The sequence below is a fragment of the Pieris rapae genome, chromosome 13 (assembly GCF_905147795.1).
Source record: "Pieris rapae chromosome 13, ilPieRapa1.1, whole genome shotgun sequence".
In the NCBI taxonomy this organism is placed as follows: Eukaryota; Metazoa; Arthropoda; class Insecta; order Lepidoptera; family Pieridae; genus Pieris; species Pieris rapae.
The window spans coordinates 7,779,622-7,796,186 of NC_059521.1; the positions used below are offsets into that span (position 1 = coordinate 7,779,622).

The following is a 16,565-nucleotide window of genomic DNA, read 5'->3' on the forward strand; positions in this document are numbered from 1 at the left end:
AGATCGTTTATTAAAACATTAGGTATTTTTAGGTTTTCAATAGAGCCTAATTGTAAAGAAGTAAATCACACACAATTAAGTATATATATATGAGATGTATAAACATGTTCTTAAATAAACATTTACGGTAGGTATTACTTTCATAGACACATTCAGGCGCAAGACGCATTGCGAAGTGAAAGTAATGTAAAATAGCCTAAAGTTAAGATTACGCGTAAGTGGTTTCAATCTGGCATTTCCTTAAGTCATTGTTATCGTAAATAGATGCTTCAAGAGTTGAAACATATTATATAACTCATTTAATATTATTTGTTAAACTTATTTGGCAACGGACTGTTATAATTTAATTAGTTTGACTTGTATGTGATATTGTTGCAATTTACTTGTATTTGAATATAAAGATACTAATAATACTTTTAAGCACTTGTGTTAAATTGTGTTTATATTTGACCTTGACCTCCGTCGTTCCACAACTAAGCGATTCTTTATGCATTTTTTGCCGCGCACCAGGAACCAGCTGCCCACTGAAATATTTCCGAAGCAATTCGATTTAGGGTCCTTCAAGAAAAGAGCATCAGAGCGGTGAAGGCTCACCTGATGTTAAGTGACACACACGTTGAACACCCGCACTGCCAGAAGGCTCGCAAGCGCGCTGCCGGCCTTTTATGAATTGGTACGCTGTTTTCTTGTAGGACCCTAAGATGAATTGGCTCGGAAATACTTTAGTGGGCAGCTGATTATGTGACACTCACGCCTGTCCGTCTGCCTCCTGTAACATATATATTTATGTTTTTCAAAAGAATTATCTCTAAAAGTTTTATTTAAATTTAAAAAGTATTTCATTTGGTTTTAATTTGTCCTTATATCTAAGTATGTACCAGTGCATAGATTATAATAAAATTCCCACGGGCGTATAGTAGTAGGTAATTATGTAGGTCGGTCAAGATTGCGTCCTGTTCTTGTGATGTACGTATGGAAGATTATATGCTAAATAGTGCACAGTTGCATCGTGTAAAATCTTGTATAAATCGCCTGATATTCTCAGATATTTTACATATAGTTTATCCTCTTTTTTGTGGAATTTAGAAATAAACTTAAGCGTAAAGCTTAAGTAAAAGCATAAAGCTTAAGTTAAAGCGCAAGTTTCTTTCAGCGTCATAGCAACTTCTTTGTTACGGCATTGAAAAGAACGAATAGAGTATGGCCCTGGAAGAGAATAATGGCCAGGATTCTTATTTTTCTGTGCATTTTATTTTTACATAATTACAATGTATTTTTCTTTTAAGCATGGAAAAAGGTGCTAATCGCATGTACAGGAAGTTAAGCTTTAACTTTTACCCTGTTTTAAAAAGTTATTAAATCAGAAAATCAGTTCAGTCTTCACACCTGATAATTATGAAAATTAATAAATTGAAAGATGTGTTGTATCACGACTTTTTTTAATCTTCATGGCAGTAACAAAAGCCGCCAAACTGGATACAGGCACCGCCGCAGGTGTTAGTTAGATATTTACGTGGGTCATACGAAACCATTTCGCAATTTGACCCTTGACCTCACAGTGGTTATCGTAATACAATAGATGTATTTATTTACGATCTAATTTAACGAGATTCAAACCTTTTGAGGCGGATTAAATATCTGATGACAGACTTTACCTAATATTACCGGTTTTCCAAGGTTTTATTGTTAAACTTTTGATTGGCTTTGATTTAATATCGTTGAATTAATTTTTAATTAGTATGCTAATAAATGCTCCTTCGAGTTTTGAAATGTTTATATTTTTATTGTTTAATATGATTTATTTCTATATTTACTTCGTTAATCTTATGTATGATGTTAACATTATGTATAATGTTACACGTTATGGGCCACTGGATCCATAGAATCTATAGACCTGGCCCTATAAACCCTTAGCATCTTATTCATTTGTAATTTCTCTATTAAAATATGTTTGTTCTATTCTCTATTAAAGTAGTTTTGTCGTATCATCGTATGTTATATGTATCGTACAAGCTCATTTTCTTACGATATATTTCATATACTGATAGCGAACGAAAGAATATGTTGGATATTCTTTCGTTTGCTATCAGCGTCACACAGCGGGGTGCTAACGCATCTTTCAAGGCGAGAATCGTCAACTAATTCACTTGACTGGTAAAGATCAAATGTTTAATAAGGTAGAAAACCAATCTGCTTGAATATATCACAAATATAATATTTTAGTAAAATTTTTAATAAAATTAAAACTAATTTAAAAAGCTATGCCCATCTGTCATTTTCTCACTGTATACTTATTTTATGTATCTTATGTAGATTAAGACTATTGAAAATACTGTATTTATGACTGTTGGGAATAAAAAAAAAATTGTCATACTTTAGAAGCATTTACAGTACAGCTGATTGCTATACAACAGTTTGTAATACGTGGATAACACTGAAAATGTTTAGGGCCAGTTAGAAACATTGCTAATAAAAACTTTTTTGAATTTCAATTTTAGAACTCTTTGGTAACCTAATATAGTATTTGTCATTTGTTTTTGTGAATTGGCGGCAAATTTAAAACTCTTGTTACATATGAAAATGAACCTAACGCGAGAAAATTTTCGTTCAATGATTTATTCTTCTTTCTATTTTCGCTGCTTAGTCAACAATAAAGCTATGATAAGCTGCGATTAGCTGTATTAATAAAGCCCCATCTCGTGCTACTATTTTCAATTGGTTTGAGTTTAAGCGTGGACGTAGCAATAAGATAAGTAGATAATAAGTTCATAGACCCTAAGGAAGGAAGGGCTCACTGCTTTTCTCAATGATTCCAATGATGCTACGATGTGTAGAGAGGAACGTAGATTACTTCAAAAAAGAATATAGGTATCTAACTTTTTATATTAAGCAGTTTTCATTTTCCATACATTTTCAGTGTTACCTAAGTTCTGTAACACTCACGCGATGCATTTAAGAGTGTGGTAAAATATATATTTTTGTAATCAAAACAAAGTCAGTTTAAGTGTATGCGCGGAATATAATGTTGAAGCATTTCACTGTTTAAAAAAATCTTAATAATATACGTAAGCGAGCAAGAAGTCCATTTGAACTGAGAGCATCTACTACCGCATCTACTTTCCATCAGAGTTCGAGGCAGAGTACTGAATTCCGTATCACGTCATTTTTACGGAAGTTCTTGCCGCGCACCACCACTTTTTGATTGTCCGACGAAGTATTTCCGCAATAATTCTACATAGGACACTTCCAGAAAATAGCGTGCTAATTCCTAAATGGCTAGCAACGCACTTGCGAGGCAGTTTCACTTAACATCAGATGAGCTTTCGGCTTGAGGAGGCAACCCTGTTATATTTAAACAGGAGTGTGATACAGCATAAAAAAGAATGCCAAAGTCTAATTTGGATAAGCAATGAAAAAAAATACGCTAGTTTTTTGTGATGTATCGTTATTCTACTTACTGTTCTCTTTTACTAAATTTAGTAGACAGCAAACCCGAACTCAAACCTCGGCTATGCACTGATAGACATGGTTAGTGCGCAATTAATAATTACTTGTACAGCGAAGGAAAACATTGAGAAACTGCCCCATACCCTAGACCCAAAAGTAGTCAGGCACCGAAGGGCGATCACCTTTGCCTATAAGAAAAAAACACTTAATAGATTCAAAGATGGACTTAAGTTTCAGATCTCTGCTATGGATCTCTGTACCAAGTTTATACCAAAGATAGAAAAGCCACTGTTTTCTTTTCTTTAATAAAACCTTTAATGATTTTATTCTTATCGTTTTTTTAAATTAAAAATACAATAATAATGACCATACCATAAGAATTCCGGAATTCTTATCAGTATTAATAAATCTATCGTAGTTTATACTCACTATGGTCTAGGTGAATGGAAAAGCTGACATTGAACTTTTGTTTCAACAGATGATACGATGACATCCAGCTGCCCTTTCTAGAATTATTAATATAATATGCCTTAGTGGTTACATACCAATGTTGGATGTATAAAATCTTCTTCCTAATCCTTGTTGTAATTTATTTATAGTCTGTAATTTTAAGGAGGAACTTATGAATATGAACGCTTAGACAAAAATATTCTATATTAGGAGTGTTAAATAAAGGTCGTCTTAGCGAATTCGTTTTTTTAAATCAACAAATATAAGGGTGTTTATTTCATGACCATAATTTTTTTATTAAACCGAACCTAAACCAGGGAATTATTAATTGAATTCACTAAAAAGCCACGGAGCCCGTTAGTACAGAAGCAACCTTTCGCGATCGTTGATATTTAAGGGTATGCCTGTGAATATGTATTTGTATGAACGCGGTACACTCATTGTTTCTCCGGTAATAGAACCAAGAATCTTATATGGGACTTTATATGCAACATGCGCTAGCCACTATTATATAGATGTTTTGTAACGTTTCACAATAAGGTAGAAAATTATAATAGAAAAATTTGGTAAAGGAAATTGCTCTACGAAAATACATTTACAATAATACCGATGGAACTTAATTTAAATTTTACTTTGAATAACGTTTTTTTTGCATTTGCATCTAATATGTGTCTATTTGTATGTCTCTTTAAAGGTCTGTATGGATTCTAGTATATGAATTTCAAAAAGGCACACTAACCAAACACAGACAGAGAACACACGAAATACAAAAAACAATACATGCATCAATGCATGTTGCAACAATTATAAAAGAAAAAAAAAGACACAATACAATAAAAATACGACACTAAAGTAGTTTCCGAAATACAAATATTAAAATAAATATACAATTTAAAAAATGTTATGTATTTCTTCTCTGTAATTGTTATTGGGGACAGAACAATGGCAACAATTTAGTATTTGTTACTTAATCTCATCTTAATATTAAAAAGTATATCTGGTTTGACATTTACCAATATCGCTTTAAAAACTTCTAGCCTTTGACACGTAGGTGCCATCTTCAAGGCTACAATTTCTTAGTATAAGCCCACATAAAAAAAACTTACGCAAAACTGTCTAAAGTTCAGTTATTTATTGAGAAAAGCTGTTTCATTATAATCTAGTATAAATTTTGTAACGAATCGTATGTATAAATATCAGAGGAGGCGATACAAGTCATCATTCGTGTCTCAACTTCGACCTAGCTCGATTCAACATGCAAGTTGTGAGTAGCCAATCGACTTCTATCACTTTTTCACTATCATCAATTTTTGTACATTTATCATCATTATTAAGTGCATTTTTTTATTATTGGATTTATTAAGATTACTGCTGGAAGTTTGCTTCTTCTTATCATATGGGATAAATTTGGATAAAATAATAGTCTCTTTCATACTTGCTCAATTTATATTTTGTATGTTTTTGTTTAAAATGATTAAGTCATATTCATTATTTAGATAAGTCCATTAATCGTTCTATATTTGTGTGATTATTATGTAATCATAGATTTCACGGGAAAATACAAATTCCGAATAAATCATCAAAAATTCAAAATTTATAATAAATATCAAAATTAAAAAAAAATAACATTCATATTTTTATTACTACTAACTATATTATTAAGACAAAATGTCACGACCAAATAACTAAATATTTGTTACTAATTCAAAGCTAATGTGTTAAATGTTTGTACCTCTGTTTTCATGATAAATAAAAATCTTTTCCAGCTCATCATCGCCTCGTTCGTCGGCTTCGCCGCTGCAGCTCTCCTACCGAGCTATGACTCGAACCGCCCACAAGCCAGCTTAGAGAAGAACGCGCGAATCATCGCTCTAGACTCTGAGGTCAAAGAGGATTCTTACAGATGGAACTATGAAACCGAAAACGGCATTAAAGCCGAAGAGCAGGGTCGTGAGGTATGTACTAATTGTATATAATTCTTATAATGTTTACGTTTACGCTAGTACACTTGTAAGGAATTTATTAATCGACTTAGGGTCCTTTAAAAAAAGAGTGTACCAATTCTTAAAAGGCCGGCTACGCATTCGAGAGCCCTCTGGCATTGAGTGTCCATGGGCGGCGGTATCACTTAACATCAGGTGAGCTGCCTGCCCGTTTGCACCCTATTCTATAAAAAAAATAATCGTTACAATATTATTAATAATATAATAATATTATTGTTCTTAATTAATAATATAATGATTGCAATATAATATTGGTATTTATCTGATTCTCCTTGTTTTTACGCCCCTAAATTAGCGCCACGTTTTAGTCGTCTAAAGAAGCATTAATGGGTAAAACGTAGATAAATATTTAACGTAATGTCACAGTATACAAAGATATTTCACCTTGTGACAACATTTGTTTTACTGTATTTATAAGGCACGAAATAGAGTCTAGGCATCGAGGAAAATATATATAAAATTTATCATTTTATATTAGAAATCCATACACTCCAACGGTACGGAAGCAGCATTTAACGACACTTATTAGCTATATATTTGAGATATATACAAGGGAATAAATAATAAGATTCCCGAAAATAAAACTAAAAAAATTAGAGATTCATAATATAAACGTGATAATTAATAATTAAATAATATTTTTTCATAATTACCTTTTAAAACATTTGCCCAATGTAAATCTCTATAACCCGAACGATTATCTTTGTTAATATTTGTAAATTTGGCATTTATAGGTATAAAATGCAGTTAGCGCGTCCATTAGAATTTTCTTTTTCTTCAAAATAAAGCTATTACAAACCTTAAAAAGTAAAAAACATAGTAATAATCATATTCACTAACAATAATAGTTCAAAATAGCAATGTTATATCCTAATCGCGTTCAATTTAAGTAAAAGCGCGATCCGATGATTAAAGAGGCGTCAAATAATTTATCACAAGCCTATTAATCGTTTATCGAACGCTTAACTTACATCGCTTCAGACCTAGACACCCCAAGGCTATTTCCTATAATTCATAGGCAATCTCTAAAGTTGACCACATTGCAACCTATACAAAATGTCGGTTTACACAACCTTAGCATTTTGTGATGTATTGTAACACAAGGGACGTATATTAAACATAATTTATTTTAAATTATGCCTAGTTGTGTCGTCATTATTCTATATGTCAATGTGATTAATTATTTTCGAAGGTTTGTTGTACTAGGTTAGGATTTTGGGTCAGAACGTTGACCAAGAATACTAAATACATTATTTCATTGCTAACTACGTATTTTACGTTTTTTAAGAAACTTTATGGACTCAATCGCGAACCTAGAACCAACTTGACTGACTGACTGAGTCTCACGTCACCTAGAACCGAGCTACTAATTAATTATTCGTCTAAATGTAATTAAAAAATATATGCAATTACAAAAATTATCAGTTAAAAGGCCTCAGATAAAAATAATTTGACCTAGTCTCAGTATTGTCTGTAATCCATGTATCAAGTTGGTTAATTCTCGCAATAAATCATAATAGGTTTTTGTTTCAAGGACTTTAAGGCGTCGTTTAAGATTGTGCACATATTTTATAGCATTTACAGCTTCTAGCATTGCATAGCAAAAGTAGTACAACTGATGCTAAAACAGATTATGTTTTCATTCTCCGGACTAGACTAGTTAACATTTAAACTTCTAACGATGAACTTTGCCAGCCATTACAAACATAGGTTTGAAAGACAAGCTCTCTTATTTGGCTAACTGAACGAGAATTCGACATAAAGACTGGTATTTTCTATCACTAAACGTATTTACTATCGAGTGATAAGAGTTTACTCCGATGTCAGCGCGCCCAGTCTAGAGCAAATGTTGGTGGAGTTTCAGTGATTATTGTATTTTATTCGTGACCAGAATAAAATTACAATAGTAATTGTGTGATGCGAAGTTTACTTGTTACCATTTATAGCTTCATATTTGAACTGGAAAACGATCCTTTTGAAGAAAACACACAGCTTTGTAATCGTGGGAACAATGGGATCTTTACAAGATTCTTTATATGTTCATTTGACTAGGTCATTCCAGCAACTTTGCAAATTATAAAACATATAAATGTATATTGAAACAACGTATTAATAATTAAACGTATTTAAATTAGATTTTCAGAGTCTACGTCTTCTAGGAATTGCATTATTGATTTTAAAATGTACAATGTTGATTAATAGCTAGGTTGTTTTAATAAACCATACAAATCTATAAAATATTATTTTCTATTAACATAAAAACTTGACGAAAAATATACTAGTGATATTATTCCTTAAATGAGAGTTCGATAAAATACAGACATTTTGATAAATTATTCGAATTTTTCAGGCTGACGGTATCGAAGCTCAAGGTGCCTTCCAATACACCGGTGATGATGGTCAGGTCTACTCCGTGAGCTACCTTGCCAACCAGGGTGGTTTCCAACCCCAGGGCGCTCACTTCCCCACTCCACCACCTACCCCTGAAGCCATCCTTAAGGCTTTGGAACAGAACGCTCGTGATGAGGCTGCTGGTATCATCGATGACGGTAAGACATAACTGTTGCTATAATCAATCTAAGAAGTCCAAATAGGCCGGAAGATATCGAAAAGGGTTTCTAACGACTTGATTAGCGGCCAATTTTTTTGTTATAGGACATTATTTAATTTGGATATTACTTTTATTGCGCAGAGATAATAAAGCATAATTGTGTAACAATTTCTCTAATCGGTCCAGTTATTTATTAGTTTGTTCATTACAATCATACAAACCTTTCCTTTTTATTATATGTGGCGGACAGTTTTTTAAAATGTTTTTTGTAAATATTGATATGTTTTTTAATATTGAAGAATTTTTTTTTCTGTCATCAATAGTTTTCGCAGCGCATGTGATGACAGATATTTTACCAATAGGCGTTTTTTTACACCCTGGGTAACCTTGCAATTTAAATAGGTAGCCTAAATTAATCGTAAATGTAGCATTCAAGTGGTGAAAAAATTTTGAAAATCGGCCCAGTATTTTTTGAGCCATTTCGTCACAAACATACAAATCTTTCCTATTTATAATATGTATTATTATGTAGACTGTTTCATAAACTGATATATGCAGGATTGCTCAATATACCAGAATAAATATATGTTTCTGCAAAATAATTATGATATAATGTCACCTTTACAATGATTTAATTCCATTTAGTAATATTTATTTAAAGTATAACATTTAGTTGCAATTTATGACACTAATATTGAACCCTATTTCCAATACAACGAGTATATCGTTAATCAATTTAGTCATAATTTATTTGATATTCTATAAAATACGTATATCGCTCTCCAGACTACTTCGCAACACTATTCTTTTGTAAGATTATTGAACATATTAAGATCTACGATGGGAGATTTTAGACTGTATTTAAATTGCATAAAGCCTGTTTTCGTTCAAGTCAACGATGTGACGGTTCATGAATTATTTGGATTTAAAGTTCATGTGAAATGGCTGATGTTTCGTAATTTTGATAGAGCCACACAGAATCACACGTTTCAAGAATTTAATTTTATCATTAACGTAAAATTTAATAGATAATTTATTTTTATACTTATGTAGTCTCTAATAGGTCCTTTATCAATAGACTTTCTAATAGTTAGATTTTCGGTATTATTACTTTGGATTGATTATATCAACTTAAAAATTCAATTCGATTACGATTTGCATAGTGACTAACGACGAACCTTACATTCGTATCAACATTAAAAATCATGTTATCTCTTCAGTTTCTATAATCAATACTGTTTATTACAGGTCAATACAACGCTGCTAAATACGGTGGTGCCCCAGCTTCTCCCGCCTACCAACAGAACTACGCCCGCGCCCAGGCCTCCGCTGGATTCAGACGTTTCTAAACTAGTTTAAGCTCAAAACCTATACATTAGATACTATGTGGTATTACGTTTATACATTTCAATATTCTATGTTTTTAACTGTCAAATGATATTGACAACTTCAAATGTCACTCGATTGTGACAGCTGACATTTATTTGAATTAAGAATTTTTTTTTTAATTGTAGGGTTCTGTGGTACTTTTGTAATTATCTGTTTGTAATCCACTTGATCTGTCCTTACTCTTCCCACCTGAAAAATCTGTCCATTCCCAAGCTCATGATAACCCAGATACTATACTTCCACCTTTTTATCTTACTTCACAAATTAACAAGGATTACACATATTATCTAAATGTTAAAGAGGCTTCCCAATCGTGATATTGCAATTATAATTAAAATGTGATAGAAAATACTCTTACTTGTACTCTATAGTAGTCATTGATCCAGTGATCGAAATAATATTTATTCTATGAATAAAATAAATTTCTTTTGTAAACATATTTTTATTTTTACCCTCCTAAGTGTGTTAATATAATTAAATCTTTTCAATAGTTTGATAACCAAATTAAGGCTAAAAAAGAGAAATAAAATACGCTGGCTTGCATTATTTTGTGGGTATATGGAGTCACGTAAAATAACATACACCATTCTGTTTGCCTAAGGTTTACGTTGGCATCATTGTTTGCATCATTAAAACTATTTTAAAATTCGTGATTATGCCCAGGAAAATTTAAGTTTACTCTATTAAAATAAACAATAATAAAATATTCTACAAAAAAGCAGCAGCAAAGATCGTAAATATTTTTATCTGTTACAACATTGCTCGAAAATTCAATCAGGCACAATAATATTTCTAGCGACACCATACAGCTTCTAGGTGTAAATAGCTGAGTACATTACATAAAATAATCCACTTACCAATTATTCGTTTCTATAGTTTTAACGACATTTAAATAAATTCATTGCGATAAATATAATAAATATGCGCCAGATAGATTTTTTTATCGTAGAAGTAAGTTAATTTAAAATTTCTCTGTTATTTGGTTTCCGTTCCTTTACGTTTTTTACACAATCTTTATTTATAAATATTAGAATGGTTGTGACGTTAGAACGTCATAGACGGCATTATACAAAACTAGCATCACACAATTTACTCACGAAGTGTTGAAAAATTAGAATTATCTTATCAAGAAATTAAATGTATACGAATGTCTTGCAGTAAACTAAAGAAACTTTACAAATTTTGCCAGACTCAATTAGTACGCATAAAATATTTCTTCACCCAATAGCCAAAAAAACTACAAATTTGTCATTATTTACTAAAACAAACTATTGCAGAAGGCCCGTAGATAAACCCAACGAACAAAATTATTGAGGTAACCTATTAAAGTTTGAACACAATTTTTAACGAAATAACAGAAAAAAGTTTTATGCCTAAGTTTTTTCCAAGAAAACTCCATTAAAATTTTCTTTGTCTGTTCTTGAGAACTAAATTTTCTTATATTTTCATGCAGACAAGAGAGCACAAAAACGAACTTTAGTATCAAGTTTGAATGTTTGTATTTCTATATACATTAATATGATACGTACCATTGGTAACGAAGTCAAGGCTAAGTTTTGATTGCTGGCATCTATCTAATGATATCGCGTTACGTGTTTTTACCTCTAATAGATGATTACGACATCAATAGCGTTTTTGTCTTTCAAAATGATACAGTATTCTTACCGCTTATGTCGCTTAATCCATTTTTTTCACAAAGGAAAGAGAAAGAGAGGTAGACCACAAAAAAGGTGGGACAAGTAGGGTTGCAATTTCTTGCACCCAACACGTGATTCGACGCCATGTTCTCGCTTGCAGATATAACACAATGTGGTGCTTCGTCACATCATTATTGGAACACCTGAAGCCTCAGCTAGTTAGTAGCTGAAAGGCAAGCTTTAAAGAAGCTTGGTGTGCTCGAAACGATACTTAACTCTTACTTAACGATACTTGTAAAACTGTATAAAGTGAAAATTCCGGGCCCCAAATGGGTACTGTTCTCACCTCTGGGTTGAAGTCATACGTTCAAGCTACTACGGAAGGCTCAATCCTTCGATAATTGTAAGAGATAATAAGAAAATTACTTCAAGAATTAAATTTATTGTTGAAAATAATTACATTATTAACTTTTAGAATGGTATTAAATACCAATTCTAGTATGAGTAACCAGAGTTGGGTTTAAAATTGCCCTGTCTGTTTGCAGAACCAAAGCCGCCTTGTTTTCCACTTGAACCAGAGCTCTCAGCACGGTACTGTCCTGTAATTATAAAAAGAGAATTTATTACAATATTAAATATAAACACGTATAGCAAAATCTGTATTCATTTAAAAAATTGAAAGAAGATAATATGATATGATAGAGACAACATATCCTACGTCAGATAAGATATAATAGATTTGCAGGGTTTTTTATAAACAAGAACAGCTTGCAAAAAATACATAAATATTAATGTAATGGACAAAAAATTATTCTGTATGTATAGTTTAATAATATTGCGCCTGATATTTTCTGAATAGCAATTTCTTAAGCACTATAAGGGTAATTATGATTTATTGAATTTATTTTTAATTACCTGTGAAACTAAGTATTTGGAATTGTTAAGTACAGAATCCAATCAACATTTTTGGTGCCATTAGATTTATATTAACATACCATCATCAAAGATCCCAGCTGCCTCATCTCTGGCATTCTGCTCCAATGCTAAGAGGATCTCTTGAGGAGTTGGCGGTGGCACTGGTAAATGGGCACCCTGGGGCTGATATCCTCCTTCGCCAGCAGTAAAGCTCACACTGTAGGTGATACCATCATCACCCTTGTATGAGAAACTACCATGACTTTGCGACGCATCACCAGCCTCTTCAGCTTGTATTCCATTAGAGGTTTCAAAGGCGTACCGAAAACCTAGAATTTATACAATTTATCTACCCTATATTTCAAGGAATATAAACAAAGTCAAATTCAAGAAAAAAAAGGAAACAAATATTTGACTGAAAAAAATCATTATATAACTTTTATTTTATTTTCTTCGTTGCATATTATAATACAGATGTCATACTTAAATGAAAAGGAGAGCAACTGGGGACTTTATTGCTTTCTCTTCCAGGCAAGGAATGTAAGAAAAAATTAAAATTAAAATTAGTTGATTAGTTAGTATTCATTTCTTCCCAATTGCACCGTTTCGATTTAGCTGTAGTTTAAATTTCCTTTTTTTATGTTTACTTTTTGCATGTGTTTTTGCTAAGCCAATTTGGAACATTTATGTTATAATTTAATTGATTTGTATGTATACAATTATTTATTTTCTAAGCATACATGTGGTTTATAAATAATATATAAAACTTATAAATTAATATGTATGTATCTATGTATTATTTTATTATTTAAAGAGTTTAAATTCGTTATTATTAAAACTATTATAATAAAATAGCAGCCAAGTTATAAATGTATTTTTTTTCACGCTTTGTTTTAACTTGAAATCGATTCAAAATAAATATAATGTAATACGAATAGTAGTTCGTAAAATGTCGCAAGATATCAGTCCTTAAAGTGTACAGACAAAAAGGAGCAACTTGGTTTGAAAGAATTAAACAAATAATTTTATTAATTACTCTATTTTTAAGCATACTGATGGTGGGAAGCTATTTTATTTTCTGTATATGCATAATAACGTTATGCTATAATTAATAAACTACTATTTTAAGCGTTGTCGGAACCTTGTAAAGGTTTTTAGTGTAAATTTAATGACTATGGAGGCTTTTTCTCGATTACCGACGTGATTCACGGATAATTGCTTTCATCGATTAATTATCTTCCTCAGTCGTGAGGAACGAATATATACAGAGTTCGGGTTCCTACCGGTGTTGTAATTTGAATAAATTTAAATATTATTTAGCTAGGAAAACGTTAATTACGTCATCAATACTATTCGAAGTTGCACTCTTTTTGAATAAATGATTAATGTATTATTCATGCATTTAATTTTTAAACATTATTGAATATCTTTTTACCATTTTGTCATGTGTTCCTTTAGAAAAATTTTAATTTATGCTATATTTTTATGTATATTTGTTTTTGTTAAATATAATATATATTATATATATATGTACAATTAAAAATGTAAAATTAAAAAAATCGCTTGTCTAATTATACACAGTAGTTATTTCTGTTATACTATTCGATATAGTATTAAAATTTTAATTTCGAGAGTATTCTGAATATTGATTTCTATTTATACTATCTCTATAAATTTTTGTATACATTTATTATACAGCGGCCAAACGGGTTTTCATATGTTGAGCGATGCACAGCCGGTGGGCAAATAGGTTGGCGGAATTTTTAGTTTAACTTAATTTTACAACTTACCTTGTTCGCCTACATCTTGGTCGAGTTTCAAAATGGCTGCACTCCTCTCAGCAGCTGCTTGTGGTCGATTATTGCCTTCTGACCCAAGTGATCCAGAGCCAAACACCCCTGAACCTTGTCCTGGGGGCAAATAAGAGGCACCCTTTGATGGCGGAAATGGTGGCAGCTGAGCACTGAAAGCGATGCTCACAACTGATAGTAGGATCTGAAAATAATAAAAAACTATTTACATATAAGGCATTTTATTTCTAAAATTTCTAAATATTATTATTAATGAAAACAATCACGAATTAATTTACAATTATATAAATTAATAAAATATAATAATATTAATTTTAATTAAAAAAATAAAATTTATATAAATTAATAATAGGCTAATACTGATAAATATTATATTTGAGTACGTATAAATGCACACAAAGGTGCATCAAAACATAATAGAGCTTTTTTCAAACCAAATCGTTATATTGGCTTATCTTAAAAAATGAAATCAAAATTGTATTAAAATTTTCAAAATTTAATTAAATGTTATTAACTCACCAAGCTGAACATTTTAAATATAGTTTGTATTGATTGTTTAAAGTAAACAAGTGCACTGTGACATACTTAAAAAAATCAGGCTTTTATATGCGCCAAAATAATAATAAAAATTATAAAATTACTATATTTAAACAATTGAAGATGTCCCTGAAAACATTTAACTTTCTGTAGAATCGCGGCGTCAGTACAATCTTTGACCTTAGATATCTTATTTGTATTTTTCTTCTTATTGGACTGATAATTATTGTTGGATATAGCAGTGTTCTCAATAATGGGGGATAGTTGTTGCTATTACTATGATAAGTTACAGAGTACGGCTGCTGGAAGATATATCAATTAAGCGTTTAAACAGAACGAACGCTTTTTTCTAAGGGATTATTATTTATTTCATTTTAACAATAAACATCTGAAAACCAAGGAAACTAGTCACATCGTCGATGACTTGGCAGTAAGCAATTTGGTTGTTCGCCAGTGGAAATGAAATCATTCATTTATTTAGGTTACACAGTACACTTATGAACATCAAAAAGAAACACCTTAAATTCTTCTAATTTTACATTTACTGCCAGTTTCCAAATCAAGGGAGTAGAACGGAAGAAGAGAACTGGCAATAAACTCTCCGCCACTCTTTTTTACCGCCAATTTTTTTTGTTTAAGAAATATACTTATACTTGGCACTACTCTTGTTTTTAAATGGCTAAAGAAACCTATTAGTTATCATTTCGTTTATTTTTGACAGAATCATAATAACCGCAGGTAAAACTAAAGTTGAAAAAGTAATTTTAAGTTTTTATTAATTATTTGAATGTTATTAATACAGTGAGTATAACAATTTAATTAATATAGTGATAGAGGATTTTGATGATGCCGAAACGTCAAATTATAACACCTAAAATAATTAAATCATGTTCCGTATTTAAGCTTCAACTTGACCGCGAAAACTTACGGGCAATTACTATTAATACACTAAATGGTTGTAAAAACTTTAAGCTTTGATAGCTTAGGAATTTTACACGCCAGACGTTTAAACTTAATGCTAAAGATAGGATGGTTGGTGTTTTACGGATACACATAGAAAAAGCAAGAAGAAGAAGCAAAAAAAGAAAGCAATTGGAAGTAAATGTGGTTAGTATTGCGATGTTTTTTTTAGAATTAAGTTTAGTTTTTTTAGAATTTAGTTGGCTTTAGTGATCAGCATTATTTTATAAATTAATGTTTCCAAATAGTTTCCAAAATATTGTAAAAACTATTTCGAAAGAGTTCCTTATGAACGGGCGACTAGAGTATTTCTTTTTAATATTTTAAATTGTAATTATGACATAAGTTCATTTTAATAGACCTTGACTTGCATATTGTCCCTGAATCACGCCGTCGACTTTTTGGGTTTCACAGCACACCCGGTCTACAATCTCTGACATGTGAGTCTGCCATTAAGATGCTACTGCTATAAAGGTTGTAAAAAGAAACTTTTGAGAAATTAGGCCTTTAATTATTAAACACTGCAATGAAAGAGTTGTCTGCTTCTGCTTATACGTGTTCAACACAGCGCGTACGAGTATAAAAGCCTAAACCTTATTTTAAACCAGTTATTAAATGATGCGCATCGAAAAGTAAATAGGCGTATTATATCACGCAAAAATTTGAATTCTAAATTTATAAGTTTTTTAATTAAAGCAGTGTGTAACAGCTAGTTTTGATATAAATTTTATTATATTACAATACAGTTTTATCTGGCTTTTTTGAGACATTTCATTGGTTTATATAATTTTTGACTAAGTCCTTAATTAGACAAATGGTTATTTAAAGTGTTTCCCATACGTAATATATAATCTTTTATTTCGTA

At 31.1% G+C, this 16,565-nt stretch overlaps 2 protein-coding genes across 2 annotated transcripts; one reads left to right on the plus strand and one right to left on the minus strand.

Moving 5' to 3' along the window:
- Positions 1-5,039: 5,039 nt before the first annotated feature.
- On the plus strand, positions 5,040-10,275 carry LOC110996285 (cuticle protein 3-like). The gene is made up of 4 exons (XM_022263881.2): positions 5,040-5,161; positions 5,664-5,852; positions 8,251-8,449; positions 9,700-10,275. Exons 1-4 carry the CDS (start codon positions 5,153-5,155, stop codon positions 9,798-9,800), a joined length of 498 nt encoding a protein of 165 aa, XP_022119573.1. The 5' UTR covers positions 5,040-5,152; the 3' UTR covers positions 9,801-10,275.
- Positions 10,276-11,899: 1,624 nt separating this feature from the next.
- On the minus strand, positions 11,900-14,809 carry LOC110996272 (pupal cuticle protein 27-like). Its single transcript, XM_022263863.2, has 4 exons — positions 14,723-14,809; positions 14,183-14,387; positions 12,473-12,721; positions 11,900-12,076 (listed from the first exon to the last, which is right to left on the minus strand). The coding sequence occupies exons 1-4, from the start codon at positions 14,732-14,734 to the stop codon at positions 11,973-11,975; spliced, it is 570 nt and encodes a 189-aa protein (XP_022119555.2). The 5' UTR covers positions 14,735-14,809; the 3' UTR covers positions 11,900-11,972.
- Between the last annotated feature and the right edge of the window lie 1,756 nt (positions 14,810-16,565).

Excerpts from the sequence above, each read along its gene's own strand:
- LOC110996285 (XM_022263881.2), top strand. Across the intron at positions 5,853-8,250 it reads CCGAAGAGCAGGGTCGTGAG|GCTGACGGTATCGAAGCTCA; the intron begins GTATGTACTAAT and ends CGAATTTTTCAG. Across the intron at positions 8,450-9,699 it reads TGCTGGTATCATCGATGACG|GTCAATACAACGCTGCTAAA; the intron begins GTAAGACATAAC and ends TGTTTATTACAG.
- LOC110996272 (XM_022263863.2), bottom strand. Across the intron at positions 12,722-14,182 it reads CCAAGATGTAGGCGAACAAG|GTTTTCGGTACGCCTTTGAA; the intron begins GTAAGTTGTAAA and ends TATAAATTCTAG. Across the intron at positions 12,077-12,472 it reads AGCTGGGATCTTTGATGATG|GACAGTACCGTGCTGAGAGC; the intron begins GTATGTTAATAT and ends TTATAATTACAG.